Source organism: Canis lupus, chromosome 31 (genome assembly GCF_048164855.1).
Source record: "Canis lupus baileyi chromosome 31, mCanLup2.hap1, whole genome shotgun sequence".
NCBI classification, from domain to species: Eukaryota; Metazoa; Chordata; class Mammalia; order Carnivora; family Canidae; genus Canis; species Canis lupus.
Genome location: NC_132868.1, coordinates 33834830 through 33855912, shown reverse-complemented (window position 1 = coordinate 33855912; position 21083 = coordinate 33834830). Strand labels below are relative to the sequence as shown.

The window sequence follows — 21083 nt, the reverse complement described above, 5'->3', positions numbered from 1 at the left end:
AACTTTTTTTTCCTTCCAGTACTTGGAATATATCATGGCATTATCTTCTGGCCTATAAAAATTTCTGCTAAAAAATTAGTTGATAGTATTTTGGGGGTTCTCTTATACATAGAAAGTTGTTTTTCTTTTGCTGCTTTTAAGATTCTCTCTGTAACTTTTGACATTTTAATTATAGTATGTCTGGTACAGAATGTTTTGGATTTATCTTTTTTGGAACTCTGTGCTTCCTGGATCTATAGATGTTTCCTTCTCAGGTTAGGGAAACTTTGAGATATTCTCTCTTCAAATAAGTTTTTTGCAAAAAAAAAAAAAAAAAAAAAAGTTTTTTGCATTTTTTTTTTCTTTCTCTTGTCCTTCAGAAGAAGGAGAATGTTATTATTCTGCTTGATGTTGTTGTATATGTCCCTTAAGCTATATTTAATTTGTTTTAGTCATTGTCATTGCTTCTCTATTTGGGTGATTTCCACTGCTCTGTCTTTCAGATTTCTGATCCATTCTTCTTCTTTATCTAGTCTGCTCTTGAACCCCTCAGTTGTGTTTTTCAGTTCAGTTATTGTATTCTTCAGTTCTTAAGTTCTGTTTGGTACTTTATTTGTTTGTTGAAGTTTCCACTGTATTCATCCATTCTTCTTCTGAATTTGATGAGCATCTTTCTATTACTCTGAACTCTTTATCAGGTAAATTACTTGTTTATATTCTGTTGGGTGTTTTACTGTGGCTTTATTTTGTTCTTTTTGTTTGGAACATATTCCTCTGTTTCCTCGACTTGCTTTTTTCTCTGTGTTTGTATCTATGTTTTAGATGAAATAGCTACCTCTCCCATTTACCTCTCTTAAGTGACCTTGTGAAGACAAGAAACCTTACTGTTCAATCTTGCTTTCATTCTTGGTTTTTTTGAACCATTATAATTATTTAAGCAATCTGATTTATTCCTGATCAATCCTAGTTGTTGAGGTTGTTTCCAGCCTTCCCAGTCCAAAGGGAGGGGTCTCAGCCAGCACCTAGTTTCAGGCCTATATGAACCCATGCCCTCAAGCAGCAGCTTTTAGATATGCAAATATATATACAGGCCTTTGGAACCACATTTGCAATCCCTGCTGGCCTCCAGACCAGGCAATTCAGACCTGTCTCCATGGCATTTGTAAAAATCAAGGATCCAGATGAGCATATAAACTCCTTTCTGGGAGATATTAGTGAGCTGTAGCAAGGTCAAGGGAGAGCACAAAGCTAGCATCCCCCAGCCTACATTCCCTGAGAGCTCCTCCATAGCTTCTATATGTGTGGTAAACTGAAGCCTACCCTTCAGGCTAAAGCTCCAGGACAAGTAAATAGGCTTTTTTTTTTTTTTTTTTCCCCACAAAAAGACCATGTTTCACTCTGTTTTCTGTGCCATGCCATAGGGTTGACAGCCTGCCAAGACCCTCTTTGATTATTTTGGTCCTATGAGGCCCTGTGGCACAGAGCCAGGTTACCAGGGCCAGGTGTTCAAGGGGCATCTCCTGTGTCGACTGTGCATACCTACTGGCTTCAGCGGGGCCATAGGAGAATCTAGCACCAGGGTAAGCTCACTGACCAATGGGGGGGGCTATAGGGAGCATGGGATTAGGACAAGCCCACCGGCTATAGGTGGGAAAGCTTATGGGTGGGCTCAGTATACTAAGACCACAGGAGTGTAAGGGAGCAGGGAAAGCTTGCCAGCTTCATCAAGGCAGAGTGCAGGAGAGGAAAGCCTGCTGATGTCAGCAGGGCCATGAGTGTGGGGGTGGGGGAGGGGTAGAGCAAGCCTGCCAGTGCTAATAAGGTAGAAGGAGCACAAAAATAATGCCTGCCATTACTTCCTTCTCCACAGAAAGTCCTACCAGACTCCTGTATTTTTAAGAGATACCTGAAGATTAGCTGATGAATGTTTTTCACAAATGGCCTAGGTGCTTTTCAAACTGCTGCTTTTATGCTAGTCTTAGGGTGAGTCTGCATACAAGCCCTTTAAGAATGAACTTTCTATTCCCATAATCTTTTGGATCTCAGGGATGCAAGTGTCATTGGTTTTTGAAGCCAGACATTCTGGGGGTACATCTCTCTGGTGTAAGTCCCAGGGGCTGAGATGCCTGATGTGGTTATGAGCCCCTCAATCCTTAGGGAAAAACCCCATAGTTGTGAGATCCCTCCTGGTTGTTGGTCTATGTGCCAAGGGTGAGGATTTTGGCAACACTACATCTCTGTTTCTCCTACCTGTCTCAATGTGGCCCTTTTTGCCTTTGTTCAGCTAGTTTTTACATCTTTTTTAGGGGGAATTGATCTATATGTAGCTGTAGATTTGGTGTGTCCATGGAGGCGAGGTGAGGTCAGGATCTTCCTGCACAGCTGTCTTGAACTGCTCTTTCAGTAAACTGCATTTATAATCAGGAGCATGTGTCCAGGTCCTGATTTATTTTTATTATCTCTTTATGTGTCAAGGGGGAATACCAATACATAAATCTTTGATTAATAAAATCTGTGGTTTTCATTAAACTTTTAGAGGAAAGGTAAATCCAAAGGTCCTTTAAGTTCTACTTAAAGTTATACTTAAATGATGCTAGAATAAGCAATAAATTTCAGCCACATGAATTTCACACTTCCAGAATTTGATTTTTATCTAGCTTGCAATAAGCAGTTTTTTATACCATTGATATTTTTGTACCACTCATGCAAATACCATATCTGTTTTTAGAACTATGATGAGCAGAACTGTATTTAAAACATGATTCTGTTGTGAGTTCCCCCATTGCAACATTCTTTCACCCTGTAAATATTTAGTTTTCTACTGTTTCTTTATGTTTTTATATGGGAACTTTTGCTCAAATTGTTTTTATTTTCCAGTTTATACTATATGGAAATTCCCATCTTTGCTTCTCTGCCTTTCTAGCTGACCTAAAGTTAACTTTTTTTTCTCTTTCTTTTGTTTCCTAACACTAGATGAAACCTTTGATCAAATCATTTATGGATATTTCCTTCTTCAACTTTCATAGAGAATGCAGAGTTGACTCTATGGTAAAGCCTATTTTTAGGGAACAGATTTGAACTAAGACAATCTGTAAAGATGCATTCATCAGACAAGTAAAATAACAATTCTCTATAGAAATAGAAGATATATATATATATATATATATCATATATATATCATATATATGTGTGTACATATATATATTTTAAGATTTATTTATTTAGAGAGTTTGAGAGTGAAGGGGGTGGAGGTGGGAAGAGACAGAGGGAGAGCGAGAGTACCAAGCAGATGTGTTGAGCACAGAACCCAATGCTGGGCTTCATCTCAGGAAACTGAGGTCACGACCTGAGCCAAAACTTGAGTTGGATGTTTGACTGTACCACCCAGGTGCCTCAAGAATAGAAGATATATTTTGATAATGTGGGAGAATTAAGAGAGAAAGCTTTTTTTTTTTTTTCATTTTTGTTTAATCGATTAGGATGTTTAAACTTAACTTTTTTTTTTTTTTTTAATTTATTTATTCAGAGAGAGAGAGAGACTGGGAGGCAGAGACACAGGCAGAGGGAGAAGCGGGCTCCATGCAGGGAGCCTGACGCGGGACTCGATCCTGGGTCTCCAGGATCAGACCCCGGGCTGCAGGCGGCGCTAAACCGCTGCGCCAGCGGAGGTGCCCTTAACGTGTTTTTAGAAGTACATTTTTACTTTGCAAAAAATGTTTTTACTAAGTATAAATTTAATGGGCTTATTGCATCGTGTTTTTTCTTTTTTTTTTTTTTTTAAGACTTATTTTTTATACATGGAGAGTGCTGAGTGGTGGGAAGGAATGAGGGGGTGTGAGAGAGAGAATCATAGTGCAGACTCTTTGCTGAGCAGGGAGCCAGATCCTGGGCTCTATCCTGGGATCCTGGGATCATGACCTGAGCTGAAATTAAGAGTCGACTATTTAACTTACTGAGCCACCCAGGTGCCCCCATGGGTTTATTGCATCTTATCACAGATCATGATAATTTGAGGAGTTTATCTGCTTGTTGTAGTTACTAGTCCTTCTTTTCTATGTATCTCCCAACTCAGAGAGATTTTTTTTAAAAGGTTTTATTTATTTATTCATGAGACACACACACACACACACACACACACACACACAGGCAGAAACATAGGCAGAAGGAGAAGCAGGCTCCCTGTAAGGAGCCCAAAGCGAGACTTGATCCTGGATCCCAGTATCATGCCCTGAGCTGAAGGCAGATGCTCAACTGCTGAGCTATCCAGGCATCCCCCAATTTAGAGAGATTTAAACTGATTTGTTATTGTTAACTTTAGTTAGCGAGGTCCTTATACTATCATCATGAATGTATTTAATGCAATGTATAAAGAGAAATATATAGACAAAATAATCTGGAGAAGTTTCTTTGGATAAATAAATCTTAAATGTTTTTCTGATTTTTAATGAAAAACTTTATTTTACTATAAATTATAGTTATTCATTGTCCGTGTGTTTCTACCATAACATGATATATGATTTCTGAGAAACTTTCCATTCTGGAAAATCATCCACCTAACTCAGGGAAAATTAGTTAGGGGAAGGCCACTTAAATCCTATTGCACTTTTTAACGAGCTCTAACAAAAATAGTTAATAATTCTATAGTAACTTTCACACACACATCTTAAAGACTTGCACTTCCTTCTCTGCGTTGTAGATCCTGGTAACAATTCATTTCTAACAGACATCATTTTCAACAAAATGAAAAATCTGAATTAAACTATTGCCCCCTTTATCAACCCATTGTTTTAAATCAGCTTTTTTATCTGCACTCACATTGGTTTCCAGATAGCTTCACATAATGGAATGCATGGTAGTTAAAGCCATTAAAATAGTTCTGTCCAAAGAGGAGGCTTTATTAGAGATTTTCATCTTTTTACCTAAGATCTTCCTATATTGCTAAGGTTTTGGCTTTGCTTGTGAGACAGCTTGCCCATGATTGTCTCAAAACAGTAATGTGCTGGAAAAGAAAAACTTAAGAATCAATAAAACTGCACAGTTCTACTGACATCATTCCCTTATTTACCATTTGCATATGAGGTAATTCACATCAAAGAAACCAGAACAAGCTGTACGTGGGAAAATATTCCCAATATGGGAGGAAAGTGTTTTCTCAAAAGCCAGGCCAAAAAAAATTATGTAACATATAACATATATACTTTTTAAGTTCCCCTTAGTGCGTGATTTGGTCTTTCTGAAATAATTTTATAGTTAAAAGCTATCCAAGGTCCACCCATATTCAGCAGTCACTGCAACCAATGAATTTCATAATGGATCTTAAGTTCTGCAGCATACAAGTTTTTCTCAGTGTTCATATGTGTGTATCTCTGTATTTGTGTGTATTTGCCTACCAAATACAGATGAAATAACAGGTTTTAATAAAAGCCTGTGGTTGCCATAAATCTGTTCTAAAATTTTGCACCCAGAAAATCAATGGACTTTAACACCATGAAAGAGAGACATCCCAGTCCTCCCCCCCCACCCCCCCGCCCAAATTTAGGAAGTAACATAGATCTAAATTAAGTGTGAATTTCTTTGAGCTGAAACTTCTGGATCACATAAAGGGGCATGGCTATGTCAACATGATTATTAATATTTATTGCTGGATAGCTAGAGTTTGGGATAATGATGGTACTTAAGAGTTTTGAAGCATTGACAGCACCATAAAGTAGATCGTTTTTCTAACTAAACTAAAACTTTTACTCTTGGACCTAAACTTCTACAAGGTGCCATCTACTTCAAAATGCTATAAAATATCAACCCTCTTTACTTTTGATTAATGATACATTGTCAGAGTGATGAATTCTTCTAGAGTGTAATTTGAAAGATAATATCATTCTAGGGAGAAAAAAGTTCAGGTGAGAATTTAGAACAGTTACCAGATGAAATCCTACCATCACGCAGTATAGTGAAGGATGGGGGGAATCTGGAAATGCTGGCAGTAAATCACATTCTTTGGCTTTAGTTTAAGCTTCTATCCTACAGTGAGATATATGATTTACTATCTGCCCTGAAGGCTGTTTTGGTTTGATTTTTAAACATTTTTAGCATGTAGAAAAGTTGTACAGGTAATTTTATTCATTTTCAGTCCCCTCCCTTTTCTGTTGATACCTAATAGTACTGTTACATATTATGTTTTCATATTTGGAAGATGGAAATATAATTATCTTTGAATTTTAAAATTTGATAACATCTTATTGATAGGGCACAGTGTTTGATACTTAATATGCATAGTTTTCTATGTTAAATGTTTTGTAACAATAATATTCTTATTCATGGGTTACTTATTAAGATGATAGTTGTCAAACTATTAAGTGAAAATGTGTTTTGTGTTACACATCTAGATATGTCCATCTAAGCAGAGACAGAACACGGCAGGGGTATATACCAAACTATTAACAGTGGTTACCCCTGTGAATTACTACTTGTTAACTGGAAGGAATGTCTGTTTCTTAATTTTTTTTAATATGGTGGCATTATGATTTATTTTTACTGAGTTTCTGTAATTTTTAACAATGTTGCTAATTGAGGGCTAGGTCTATGTTAGCTATTTCTCAGTGAGGATTCTCTTGAGTATTTGGGGCAGGACCTTTTCTTCTTGAGCTACACCATTCTTCAGATTTCAGAAGACTCATTAAACCTCACCCACTAAATACCAGTAATGCTCTCCAATGAGTGTGAAAACCAAAAAACACTTCCCCACACTTTCCAATTTCCTTGCCCCAGTTAAGAAGCACTGATCCTCACATTAGTTAAGTCTTTTTGCATTAGTTTGGAAATAAAAAGAATAGTTTCTTGCTGCTGAAGGCCTCATAGATGTCTCTCATTGCATGGGAGTAGGGGTGATGCTGCTGAGTCATATTCAGAACCAGGACTGGAAATTGGAAAGCTGTTGAGAGCCAAGACAGACTTCTTCCACTTTCAAACTTTATTTCTTTCCAGTGTATCTGCTTTATTCTTTTCTTATAATTAACAAATTATGAATTGGATAATAGAGCATCAGTGATGGAGAGAACGAACATTGCTTTCTTGATTCCAAATTTAAGTTCTCATGAATTCAGTGAAGACGAGGTGCTTACTTTCTTGTCCACTGACCCATAGCCCAGAGGACAGAAATGTGTTGAGTGATTGTGTCTCCCGTGGTGGGGTGGTGGGCAGGAGCACGCATAGGTCAGGGAGAAAGTAAGTAGAAAGTGGCATTCCAGAAACTGAATATTCACCTTAATACAAGTCTCTGCTGCAGTTAGACCTAGTGATGCAGGAAGCTCCTTGTCGATTGATTTGTTTTTTAGTCCAAACTCTTTTTATTTGAAGCTTAATTTACACAGTATGAAATTCACATTGTAAGTGTACAATTCAATGATTTTTAAGGTAAATTTACAAACCTGTGCAAGAATCACCACAATTGAGTTTTTACAACATTTCCATCACAACAAAAAACTTTCTGGTACTTTTTTTGCAATCATCCCTGCTCTCACTTCTAGCTCCAGGCAACTACTGGTCTGGTTTCTGATGGTATAGATTTACCTTTTCTAGAAATTTCATACAAATGGAATCATTCCTAGGCAATCTTTTGTGTCTGACTTCTTTCACTTACCATAAGGTTTTTCCATATTATTGCAAGTCCTTTTCAGGAGTTCATTCCTTATTAATGCTAAATAATATTCCATTGTGCGGATGTATCATATTGTTTATCCAGGCATTGTTTAGGTTTTTGGTGTTTTGGAGTTTGGGCTACAACATAAAAGGAATTTGGACTAAAAGATAAATTAATTGATAACTAGCTTCCGGCATCATTATAAAATAATGCTGTTATGAGTGTTTATGTACAGATCTTTGTGTAGACTGTTTTCATTCCTCTTACGTAAATACCTGGGACTGGAATTGTTGACTCCTAAGGTAAGTATTTGTTAACTTTTTAAGGAAATACCAAGCTGTTTTCTAAAATATACCCATGAAACAGCATTCTAGTTTGTATTAATTAGGCTACTTTGACTACTCTAGAACTTAATATAAGTGCAATCATACGATATTTATCTTTGGTGTCTGGCTTATTTCAATTAGCATAATTTCCTCAAAGTTCATTTGCATTGTAGCATATGTCAGGTTTTTTTTTTTTTTATGGCTGAGTGGTATTTCATTGCATGTATATATGCCACATTTTGTTTATGTATTCATGCATTGATGGATGCTTAGGTTATTTCTACCTCTTGGCTATTATGAATAGTTCTTCTATGAGCATGGATATGTAGATACCTCTCTGAGACCCTACTTTCAATTACTTTGAATATGCATGTAGAAATGGAATTGGTGGATCATATGTTTTTTTTTTAATATTTTATTTATTTATTCACGAGAGACAGAGAGAGAGAGAGAGAGAGGCAAAGACACAGGCAGGAGGAGAAGCAGGCTCCATGCAGTGAGCCCGACATGGGACTTGATCCCGGGTCTTCTGGACCACACCCTGGGCTGAAGGTGGCACTAAACCACTGAGCCACCTGGGCTGCCCAGTGGATCATATGTTAAGTCTATTTTTAATTTTTTGAAGAAATTTCATTTTTTTATAGCAGCTGAACTTTATTTTACAAGCCCATTAATAGTGCACAAGGGTTCTAATTTCTCCCCCTGCTCACCGACACTTGTTATCCTTTGTTTTCTTGATAGTAGCCATCCAAACGGGTGTGAGATGACATCTCATTGTGTCCATATACATAACAGGATAATATTTTCATAAAGATTTTATGTGGCATACAAATTGATTTGGGGAAAATTGCCATCTTAATAATATTGAGTCTTTCTGTCTATAACATTTAAATTTTATTTAATTTTTCTCATCAGTGTTTTTACTTCTTAGTGTTAAACTCATATAATTTTTTTTTGTTAAATAATTTCATAAGTATTCTTTTTGATGTTACTATGTGTAATTATTTTCTTAATTTTATTTTTGGGTTGTTCATTGCTAGGATATACAAATAAAATTGATTTTTGAATATTGATCTTGATAAACTCACTTATTATAGTAGCTGTTTTTTTGTTTTTCATTTTTTTGTTTTGTCTGTTTGCTTGTTTTAGATACCTTAGGATTTTCTACATGCAGGATCATATCCTGTATGAGTAAAATAGTTTTATCTCTTCCTTTTTAATGTAGGTACTTTTAATTTTTTTTCTTGTCTTATTGTGTTAATTATAGCTACCGGTAAATGTTAAATAGGAGTGACAAACACATCCCAGCTGTGTTTCTGATTTAAGGCAAACATTTAGTCTTTTTACCAATAATTGTGATGTTTGCTATAGGTTTTTCATAGATGCTCTTACCATGAGGAAGTCTCTTTGTATTCCTTGCTGCTGTTTCTTCCCTATTTTTATTGATATGATCATGTTGTTTTGTCTTGTATTAATATGCCTTTTTACAATGCTTGATTTTTAGATGTCCTGCTAAGAATTCATTACTGGATATAGTTTTACTTGGTCGTGATTCATAATTTATATACTAGTGGAACAGATCTGCTAATATTTTGTGAAAGATTTTTATATCTAAGTTCCTGTGGGATATTAGTCTGTAGTTTTTAATTTTTTTCCTGGAATATGGTTGTCTACTTTGGTATTGGGGTTGTATTGTCCTCATAAATGAGTTTAGAAGTATTTCCTCCTCTTTTTGTAGTTGTTGGGTAGACTTTACCAGTAAAACAATCTGAGTCTGGGAATTTTTTTTTTTTTTCAGGGAAAGATTTTGAATTATTCAGTTTCTTTACCCTACTGTTCTATTCTGATTTTCTGTTAGTTCATAAGTAAGTTTTGGTGATTTGTGTTTTTCATTGAATTTACGCATTCAATCTAAGTTGTCTTACTTATTGGCATAAGGTTTTAGATTCCTTTATAATCCTCTAATATCTATAGGTCTATACTAATGTTCTTCCTTTCATTATTGATTTTGCTAATTTGTATTTTACTCTTCTTTTTTGGGATCAGTTTAGCTAGAGGTTTTTAAGTCTTTTTAACAAACCTCATTTTAGTTTAATTGATTTTTTTTCAAAAAAATTATTTTATTGATTCTGATCCTTATTTTCTGATTCCTACCTACTTTTGAACTTTTTTACTTTCATTATTTTTCCCTACTTTCTTGAGTGAGGATTAGATTAGAATAATTGATTTTAGATCTTCTTCCTTTCTAAAACAACCATTTGAAGCTATAAATTTCAGTCTATCCACAGCTTTCACTGTATCTTATTGATTTGTTATGCTTCCTTTATAATCAACTCAAGATTATTTACTAATGTCCCTTCTGATTTATTTTTTGTTAACAGTTACTTGGAAGGAAATTTCTCAATTTCTAAATATTTTGTGATTTCCCAAAATTGTTGCCGATTTCTAATTTTTTTTTTTTTTTTGTTGCTGAGGTCAGAGAACATATATTTTAAAAAAATATTTTATTTGTTTATTCATGAGAGACACAGAGAAAGAGAAAGAGAGAGGCAGACACACAAGTAGAGGGAGAAGCAGGCTCCATGCAGGGAGTCCGAATTGGGACTTGATCCAGGGTCTCCAGGATCACACCCCGGGCTGAAGGTAGTGCTAAACCGCTGAGCCATCCAGGTTGCTCAGAGAACATATTTTATATGCTTTCAATACTTACAATTTATTAATACTTGTTTTATGTGGAGCATGTATGGTCTATCTTAAGAATGTCCCATATGAGCTTGAAAGAATTCATATTTTGTTGCTGTGAGGTTAAGGTTTCTTTAAATGTCTCTTAGATTAAATTACTTCATGGTGGTGTTTAAGTTTCTTACATCCTTACTGATTTTCTGCCTACCTATTTCATTAATCTCTGAGGATGGGAATTAAAATTTCTAATTGTATTTTTTAACTGGCTTTTACTCCTTTTCAAGATTTTATTTATTTATTTTGAGAGAGTGAACAAGCACAAGTGCTAGAGAGAGAGGGAAGGAAAGAGATAGCACATAAGTGGGGAGAAGAGCAGAGGGAAGGGGAGAAGCAGATGCTGTTGAGCAGGGAGCCCAATGAGAACTTGATTCTGAGACTCCTCCCAGGACTCCAAGATCATGACCTGAGCTTAAGGCAGACACTTAATCAACTGAATCACCCAAGCAGCTGCTTTTACTCCTTTTAATTGTATGTGCTGTTGCTTCATGTATTTTGTGGTTCTTTGGTTACATATATAATTGTTATAGATATAAATGATCATAAATATAACTTTCTGTTTATTGACTCATTATTATGAAATATCCCTCTTTGTCCTATTCTATTTTTTGCCTTGTTAATATAGCCACTGCAGCTCTCTTAGGATTATTAATTTCAAGGTATATATTTTCTACCTTTTTGCTTTTAATCTATTTGTCTTTGAATCTAAAGTCAGGCTCTTATCAATGGCATATTGTTGGAACTTTTTTTTTTTTCTTTTTTGCCAAGTCTGACAGTTTCTGTCTCAGTTGGTATGTTTAATGTAATTAATGATGTAATTGGATTTACATCTTCCATGTTGCTATTTTTTTTCTATGCCTTTGTCTTTTTTTCCTTCCTTACTACTTTCTTTTCTGTTAAAGTTTTTTTTTATTGTGCCATTAAAATTACTTTTTTGGGTATTTGTGTATCTCTGTGTGTGTATGAACATGTATTTATTTAGTGGTTCTAGGTATTACAATATACATCTTATAGCACTTCACATTAATACTGACTATGGTAAAATATTATAACTTGGCTTTATTTTAGCTCTATTTTCTTCCCATTTTCTGTGTAGGTTATATGTTATAAATCAATGTTATAAATTCACAATATAGTGTCAGTGTTATTGCTATATATAACTTTATGCTATTGAAATAAATTGAAAACAGAAAAAAGGAAATATTTAAATATATTTTTTATTTTTATCCATATAATTGTGTTTCTGGGGATCTATCTCTCTTCTGGTGGATTTAATACCTTTAACCTTAAAACCTCTTTTTAGTATTTCTTGTAAGGCACATCTGCTAGTAATGAATTATCTCTTACTTTGTCTATTTGGGAATGTCTTTGCTTTCATTTTTGAAGGATAGTTTTCCTGAATATAGAATTATTTTTGGCAGTTATTTTCCTGTCATCACTTTGTATCATTCTAATGCTTTTTGGTTCCCGTTTTATTTAGATGCAAAATCAATTTGTTATTCATATTTATGTGCTCTTATATGTGATGAGTAATTTTTCTCATCCCTTTCAAGTTTTCCTGTTTATCTTTGAGTTTCAGTAGTTTGGTTATGATGTGTCTTGGTAAGTAGGGATCTCTGTATATTTATCTTTCTTGAGGCTTGTTGAGCTTTTTGGATTTTTAAAGTAATAATTTTTAAGTTTGGCCGTAATTTTTTCATATATATTTTTCTTCTCATTTCTCTCTAATACTCTTCACTAAATGTATATGGGTTGCTTGATGATGTCCCATAGATCTGTAAGGCTGTTTTCATTTTCTTTAAACTTTTACATTTTACTTTTTAAATTAGATAATTTATCTCTTTCTTCAAGTACACTGATTTTTTTTTCCATTTCAAATTGTTCAAATTCTTTTTAGGTCATAATCAAGAATTTTCATTTGGAGAACGCCAGGGTAGTTCAGTGGTTGAGCATCTGCCTTTGGCTCAGGTCGTGATCCTGAGGTCCTGGGATCGATCCCACATCAGGCTCCCTGCAAGGAGCCTGCTTCTTCCTCTGCCTATGTCTCTGCCTCTCTCTGTGTCTCTCATCAATCAATAAATAAAAACTTAAAACAATTCTCATTTGATTCTTTTTTATGATTTCCATTTTTTAAGCAGCTCTTCTATAACCTTCTCTTTTTTTCAGAATCATCCCATTAAATGTTTGGCTAGTCCATTGCTCACCCTAATTGAGACCAAAGTCTCAAGTTGTCAGGGCTGTAGTTTTTCCTCATTCATTTTTAACCAGATTTGTTAGTTCATTGATAACTGTAAGATTTTTCCCTCTGCCAGGAGTCAAGCACACTCTCTCTTCAGTCTTACCCTAGTAACATTGACCAACTTGGGAAGGGAGATAGAAGAAAGGAGCAACCCCATCTAAAGAACCCATAGATTTTTGCTGCTCTTCAGTAATGCTGTAGTAGTTTTTCCTTGAGTAAATACTTCTCAACATCTTGTTTGCTTTTGGTTGACTTCAGAGCCCTGAAATAGTTTTAAAAAATTTATTATCCAGCTATCATTTGTTTTATGGAGATAGAATTATTTACTGACGTCTTCACTATTATCAGTCAGATGTCCCACCTTTGAATTCTATTTTCGGGATATTTGAACTATTTATCTTACAGAAAAGGTAGTGTATTGTGATTTCGATAAAATGGTAGCAATCATTTGGATGCACTACTTTATGTCATCTCTGTGGTAGGTGATTTTCATACAGGATGTATATTTTTCACAACAACTCTGCAAGGTACATATTGTCTTCGTTTTATAGGATCAGAAGGATAAACAATTTTCCCTATTATGCTGTTATTAACAGTGTCATTGATTTTGCCTCTGTTGACACTGACTTAGATAGCTTAGGTATAAGGAAGGAATGTTCAAATAGAATTTTTAGTCATTTTTATCTCAGTAAGTCGGTGAAATTTGATGCAACCAACATTTCTCAAGTACTTAACCAGTGTCAAGCAATGTTCTAGTTGCAAAGTGTGAAAGATAGGGCTGCGGGGAGGAGAATCGAAAGAAGGTGATATAAAGCATGGATAGGGCAGAATAAGACATGGTCCTCCCTCTCAAGGAATTCATAATCATGAAGGGGAAGACAGATGTATTCAACTAACTGTAATGCAACTGAATGGTATGACACATGATTCTTAAACCTTAATGAGCATTCAAGTTACATGGTAAGCTGCAGACTCTGATTCAGTGGTTCTGAGTGGGACCTGAGATTCTGTATTTTTAGCAAGTTTCCAGTTTATGGTGGTGCTGCTGATTTATAGATTACACATGGAGGAGCAAAACTCTAGTACTGATGTAAGCAAGGAGTTATAAGGGCACATAGAAAATATGTAAATTTTGCTGCAGTTAGTTGAGGAAGAAAACTCATTTCAGAGAGATTAAATAATTTGCCCTTCTGAGCTATTTTTTATAATGCCATTGAGATATATTGGAACTGGATAACATTTGATCTTGGTCTAATATGATAAATAGAATTATAATAGGAAAGCTAGCCTTTCCAAGTGGAGAGGAAAACTTTGGCAAGACATAGAAATACTATGTTTATGTGTGTTTTTAATAGGAAATACCTTTAAAGCATCTTTATTTTTTCTTTTTTCCTCTCCCTGGAACAGAATACCCAGTTAGGAGTAGTTCCAAATATGAGGCTATATATATTAGGATAATGTTTGCTGAAGTATAAAAAGAACTCCCAAACCTCAGTGGCTTAAACAGTAAAAGTTTAATTTTTACTCACCCAGAGTTCAACATGGATCTCTAAGACATCTCTTTTAAACATCTCCCTCTCTCTTGATTTGGGGACTTTAATGTGTAGCACCACCTCTTGGATATGTTACTTCCGAGGTCACCCTACATCCATCTAGCAAGCTTGCAGAACAGTAAAGGGGGTAGTTTCTTAGCACCTTGCCAGTAGCAGTAAAATTCATTACTTCTCACATTCTGTTAAATTATCATAAGCTCCACCCAGATTGTAGATTCTTCTCCAGAATAAGTATGGAGATTGGATCTAAAGAACAAGAAGTTGCAAAACATTAACATATAAATGGTACATTTTCACATACCTAGGAACTTAAAGGTATTGTAATATAGTATGTTATAGTACTGTGGTAACTTTCTAATCTTAATGATTTTGTTAAATTTTATATCTCTTAATTAAGAGATAGATGTTTTAAGTGTGTTCTATAATTCTACTCTTATAGAATACTTCTAATTTTGTTGTTCAAAAGTTTGGTTTCTGTAAGGTTCACGTGCCTCCCACCCCTACATTGTAGGTAATGGATGAGACAAGTAAAAGAAGAATCTCTCTTTCTCCCTTCAATTTAGTAATGCCTAGTCAAAAATGAAAATAAGCAGAATAAGTTAGAAACAAAAACTAAAAAATGTGATCCCTGCATAAGCAATTATAATTACAGTTTTTTTTGTAAAGGAAGGAAAAATGTTCATATCTGTGGACATAAAAATTTAATATATTTTAAGACCCGGGAAATTGAAAGTAAAACACATTATCTGTATTAGCATAATTCAGTAAAGGAAAGGACTTAGGCTGGAAGAAGGAAGATCTTGGTTCTAACTTAAACTCCAAAATTTTGGATCCATTTGGCTTCGACCTAAGTTTTATGAACTTGGATTTCCTCGTCTACATAATGGGGATCATAGAATCTTTCCCTTCCCTTGAATGCTTATTTTAAAAATAAGAAAAATGACATATGGCATATGCAGTCTTAATACTGAGAAAAGTAATATTTACTTTTTAAATTAAAAAAAATTTTTTGAGAAAACTAATATTTAAATATAAGATACTCTAGGAAAGAAAATTTCCAAGAGTTGACTGTTCTTTTCAGCTACTGTGAAGGCACATGGAGAGGTTTTTTAAATTCTGTTTCTCAGTCATTTATTTTAATTCTGCAACTTTCCCTCTCCCTCCCCCACCACCTTATTTTTACCATATGTTATATGTGCCATGCTCTGTGGTAGCCTTAGAAGGATTTAAGAAGACAAGTTTTTTTTGTTTTTTTGTTTTTTTTTTTTTTCCTTCCATGAATTTCTGTGGTATGATGGAATAGATAGACACCAAAAGGTGTTGTAAAAACCAATATTGTATGGGCTAGTAGAGATCTACTTTGGGTATGAAGAGAGTATGGAGGATGGGCACCTCCCACAGCAAGAGGAAGGAGGGCAAAGAGGTTCCTAGACCTGTGGGAGTAACTTAGGATAAATCTAGAAGAAGTAGGAGTGTGCCAGGCAAAGAAGATGGTAGAGAAGGGAAGGTCTCCCTGGCGGGTGAAACTCCTGAGCAAAGATACAAAATGAGGAACAACTAGTTTACTAGGAACCTACAGGTAGAGGCACTTCTTGGTGTGCACTTTTGAATAGTTAATATTTTCTAAAGATGTTTTATCACCAAGGGATGCTCATTACTGCTTATTCAGGCTCCTACTAGATTAGCTATATTTAGTTTTTTAGCAGTGTTGTTCAAAAATAACACATCTCTCTATTTGGGGTTGACATAGTGGGAAGACTATGAGTCATTAGAATTATACACACCTGGGGTCATTTCCTGGCTCTGCCACCCACTCACCATGTGACCAGGCCTAAGTTATTTAAACCATCTGAGCTTTCATTTCTTTATCCTTAAAACAGAGACAAAAATAGTTATGCTTGACTTTTGAAGATTCAATGATATGTTTTTAACATACTTAGGATAGTATGAGCCCATACTAGCTCCTGAGTAGATGGCAGCTGTCACTATTATATTGGTCGATATAAAGTCAATTTGTATTTTGAAATGGTAAATAAAATGTACTGGATTTTAGTAATCATAGGATAACAAAACTATGATTTAATGTATCTAAGTTACTTAGGTTGACATACTGGACTTTTCAGTCATATTTTGTTTTTGTTTTAATAGACAAAATCTCAAATATTGTCCAATGTACTGGATGTTGCCCACCAGTTTATCAAGGAAGTTAATCCAGATGAATCCAAAGGGGAAAATCGTTCTACAAAAGGGATTAGGAAAAGTCAGCATCAACCTAAACCTCTTCTTCTACAGGGGAGCAACCCTGAGGTAAGCTATGGAAAATAGAATAGATATTTTCTGTCATACATGATCATGGAGACTGTCATTTGTAGGCTTAACTAGAGCTATAGAATTTTGCAGTTTATTTTATCACATTGGTATTTAATATTTGGATTTGTTTTTTGTTTTGTCTTGTGATTTAAAAACATCTAGACTAAAAATCCTTGTAAGGAAACTTCTTTGATTCCATTGAACACTGATTTTTTATTTTTATTTTTATTTATTTTTATTTTTATTATTTTTTATTTATTTTTATGAATGGTTGTTTGACCATGTTGCTTTCTGGACATTTCTACCATGTCAGGAAATGAATGAGTATTTGGGAGAAATATGAAAAAAAAAATAGCACAACCCACTATAGCAATTTTATTTCAGTCAAGATTTCAGAGAGGCTAAAAATACAAAACCTTGCCAAGTTTTTTTTTGTTTTGTTTTGTTTTGTTTTTTGTTTTTTGTTTTTGTTTTGTTTTTTTATTTTGGCTTATTTTAGGTGACAGGCAATTTTACAGTTATTAAAAATTGGATTTTAATCCAATTTAATCCAAATTCTGGTCGTTATTCAGATTGATCACTGATCCCATGATGTACTAGATAAGTTTTCATCAGTTCATACCTATATTTTGTAATAGACTTGTTGAATTGGTTCTTTAGCAAGAGGCAATCTTCCTCAAATTTTGACATATGTAATAATCCTCATTCTTTTAGATGCCACTCATCTTTCCACTGTAGTTCAGAAATCATAACAAACCTGGCCAAAGTCAAACAGCTTGTTACCTGGCGACAGGGTGACTTGGACTTCAGTTTTTTTGTTGGGTTCCTAACCCATGCTCACAGAATAAAGAAGAAAACATGCTTTTTGCTCACAGGACCTCTTTCCAACAAAGAAACTGTGCTTGAAATGTGCAGGAAAGTCAGTGTTTTTATGTGAAGTTCACTCTCTAATAGACCTGTCAAGGGTGATTGTGAAGGATCCCTGATGAGCTATGGCCTCGTTATTGTGATAGTAACGTGTTGAAAACTGACTCTGCCAAACACCGTCCTACATCTTTTACATGTATTATTTTTTTCTGTCCTCTCTTAATTTTCCCCTTCTTTTTCCAGGTGAGAAAATCAGTGACAAAGATCAGTTTTTATATTTGCCCAAAGTATCATTGCTAGTGGGCCTTAAGATTTGAACCCAAACGTTGGGACTCCAAATTATTTGCTTTTAGCTACTACATGGAGGCTGTGGTTTTAAGGGTTTCTCCTTACTGCCTGCCATTTTATCTCATTTATCTTAACAATAAAAATAGTGATAAATTAACATTTGTTAAACAACTTTCATTAGGCATGGTGCTTAATCCTTTAATTGCCTTCTCTTATCCAATAATCACGATAACTATATAAGTTTTTCATTATTACTCCATTTAACAGATGACAAAAGCAGAGAGGAACTTAGTAACTAGACCTACTAGAAGGCTTATGCCTTTGCCTGTGGTTTTAATCCCTACAATAAATGCTACCTCTTGTCCCCATTGGTGACTGTATGTCTATAGACCCTCTCTACTTTTTGTCCTAACTTAAAAACTGTTATTTCAGTGGTTTCATCCAGGAGTATACATTAGAACAAACTGGAAAACCATTAAAGAAACACACATGACTAAATTAAGCCTCTCTTTGGGTGGGTCCAGAGGTGTGGTTTTAACAACTGCTCAGGTGTGTGTGTGTGAGTATTCACCACACACATACACTGTGGTGTGATTATTCTGGTGAATGTCACTGCTGTCAACCTTTAGGTGTGCACCTGTACTCAGTGCACACTCTGAAGAGATAACCCCTTTGTATACTTAGTACTCCTTTTGGCCGAAGAGCAGTGGCTCCCCAACTGTAATAAGCATCAGAAGCTCTGGGTTTAAGTTTATTAAAAAGGGTCCTTTCTTCTAGAAGGGGATATTAAAACATATCTTACGTATGTGGCTTAGAAGGATAATAAACATACAGCACTGGATTCCGTGTAGTTTTTCAAATTTCCTAGTCTCTTCAGTACTGGTTAGAGTAATGATGGGCTCTGAGTGGAAGTAGCATATCACAATCCGGGGCTCAGGCACTTAAAAGCCAATGTCCAATCCTTCTGACTTTTCCTATCTTCCCACCACTGTGAGGAAGCCGTATTCCAAAGGCATAGATATAAAAGGCAGATGTCTTATATCTCCGATTCATTGATTGGAAAAGAGCTGCTCTGGAGACCTGCTGGAATCACTGCATACTTAAACCATTTTATATTAAGCATTGAGTTTTCAGTGCTTCATTAGTACAACACACACACATACATACACTCATATTGATTACTGGATACCTATAAATACGTTCCCACATACTTCTAAAATTCAGTGTTTTCTTTTCTTCTTCTTCTCCTTCTCCTTCTCCTTCTCCTTCTCCTTCTCCTTCTCCTTCTCCTTCTCCTTCTTCTTATTCTTCTTCTTCTTCTTCTTCGAGCACATGAGGGAGGGTTGAGGACCAAAGGGAGAGGGAGAGAAAAATCTTAAGTAGGCTCCATGCTTAGTGCAGAGCCCAACATGCAGTTTGATTTCATGACCCTGAGATTATGAGCCAAAATCGAGAGTTGGCTGATTAACCGACTGAGCCACCGAGGTGTCCCTAAAATTCAGTATTTTCAAACCAAATTCACCTCTCCTCCAAAACCTGTGGATGTCACTATTAGTAACAGCCTATCTTCTTGCTTTCCAGATGAGCCAAGAACCATTATTTCCTGTAGTCCTTTCTCTTCTTACTCTGCACATCCAGTTGGCTACCATGTCTCATGCAGTCTACCGTCTAAAAACGTGCTTATTTGGTCCCTTCTATCCTTGTTGCTATTCCAAATACTGAGATTAGTTTTTTCTTAAAGTGCAAAAGGCTTCTAACACAGAACATGGATTTCATCCTCTCCCTTTCTAGAAGTCAATAATAATTCCAGCTTTGTACATATGTATTTCTTTACACAGATGTTAATATGTTAAATGCTACTCTGCAGATATGCTTTTTATACTTAAAATGATATAGTATTGATATTCATGTAAGTACATTTTATAGCCTTTTCATTCTATATAGTGGTTATGAAACACCCCCAGTTAATGGATACAGAATGACTTTAAAATATAAAAATTTAAATTGAAAAAAATTTAAATTCCCACTGATCAACATTTACATTATTTCAATCTTTTGCCAGCACAAACTATAGTATAAAGAGTAATTGTGAAAAATATTATTGCATATATATATATATATGATATATCAATATGATAAAATTCTGAAATTCTTAGTTGAAGAGGGTCATGCATATGTGATGTTGATAGATATTATTAATGAACTGTAATGTTTTAACTGGTTTCCTTGCAACCAAACTCACTATACCTTAATTCCCTTTCTCCCACACTACTATGTAGGACTTTTAAATGACTTTGAATTTCCATTATGTATTAATATTTGATTTCCTCTGTATGGTGGCAGGATCCTCCATGATGGGCCCAGATCATTTTTTACACTCTATATTTTCTCACATCCTACCTTTTACTATTGCAGTACAAACTACTAACAGTTTTATGTGACTGTGCTCTTTGATTCCATGTTTTAGCATATATTCTGGTCCCTGTCTCTGGAGTATGTCTTTGCCACATTTTGCCCATAGAGTTCTTGTTTATCTGAGTCCAATAACTTGTTTCTTGTGCCTGTTTCTATTGTGGACTTTTTAACCTGTGTTTCTATGGCCGGCAGCTGGCACAGTGTCTTCAGGTTCCCAGATGCTTTTTGTTTATATTCAGAATGTTGGACACATATTTAACGCTCTTTTCTCAATTATACTCTTAAACAATCTGCTTGTTTATTTTGCAATTAAGGGGTGAACATAGAGGATTCTGCTTTTGTATCTAGAAGATACACAATGGAGATTTAGCAATTTGATCAGTGTAGATAAATTCACATTGCTAATTCAGCATCGGTGTGGACTTTATTTTGCTTTATTGTCCTAATTTGGCTGTTTTCTCTGATCCAGTGGATAACTGCCAAATCCTACCTTTATTTTCTTCTGTGTGTTCTCAGTGAATCTATATTTTGTACCGAATTCATCCTTTCCTCTTTCATTATGCTGAGAAACATGAGATGCTTCATATGCGTTAATTAATTTGTTCATTCATTCAACTAACTTTTAATGAGCACCTACTTTGTGCCAGGTGCACTGTTCTTGGTACTGAGGGAAAAAAAAACAAATACCTGATCTCATTACATTCTAATGGGGAGATACAGGCAAGAAACAA

The 21083-nt window shown here is 35.1% G+C and overlaps 1 protein-coding gene across 15 annotated transcripts in view; it reads left to right on the top strand.

The window, feature by feature from the left end:
* Positions 1 to 21083, top strand: part of ZBBX (zinc finger B-box domain containing) — a 112192-nt gene that overhangs the window by 42293 nt on the left and 48816 nt on the right. For 14 of the 15 annotated variants that reach the window (XR_012022028.1, XR_012022027.1, XR_012022033.1 and 11 more), the window contains one exon: positions 16621 to 16779. Coding sequence is in view for 8 of the 15 variants with exons in the window: in XM_072807963.1 (XP_072664064.1) it covers positions 16621 to 16779 (159 nt within the window). In the remaining 7 variants the exon portion in view is untranslated. Of the gene's footprint in view, positions 1 to 1849; positions 1963 to 16620; positions 16780 to 21083 lie in introns of those variants that run through there. The other variant, XM_072807968.1, reaches the window with a different exon arrangement.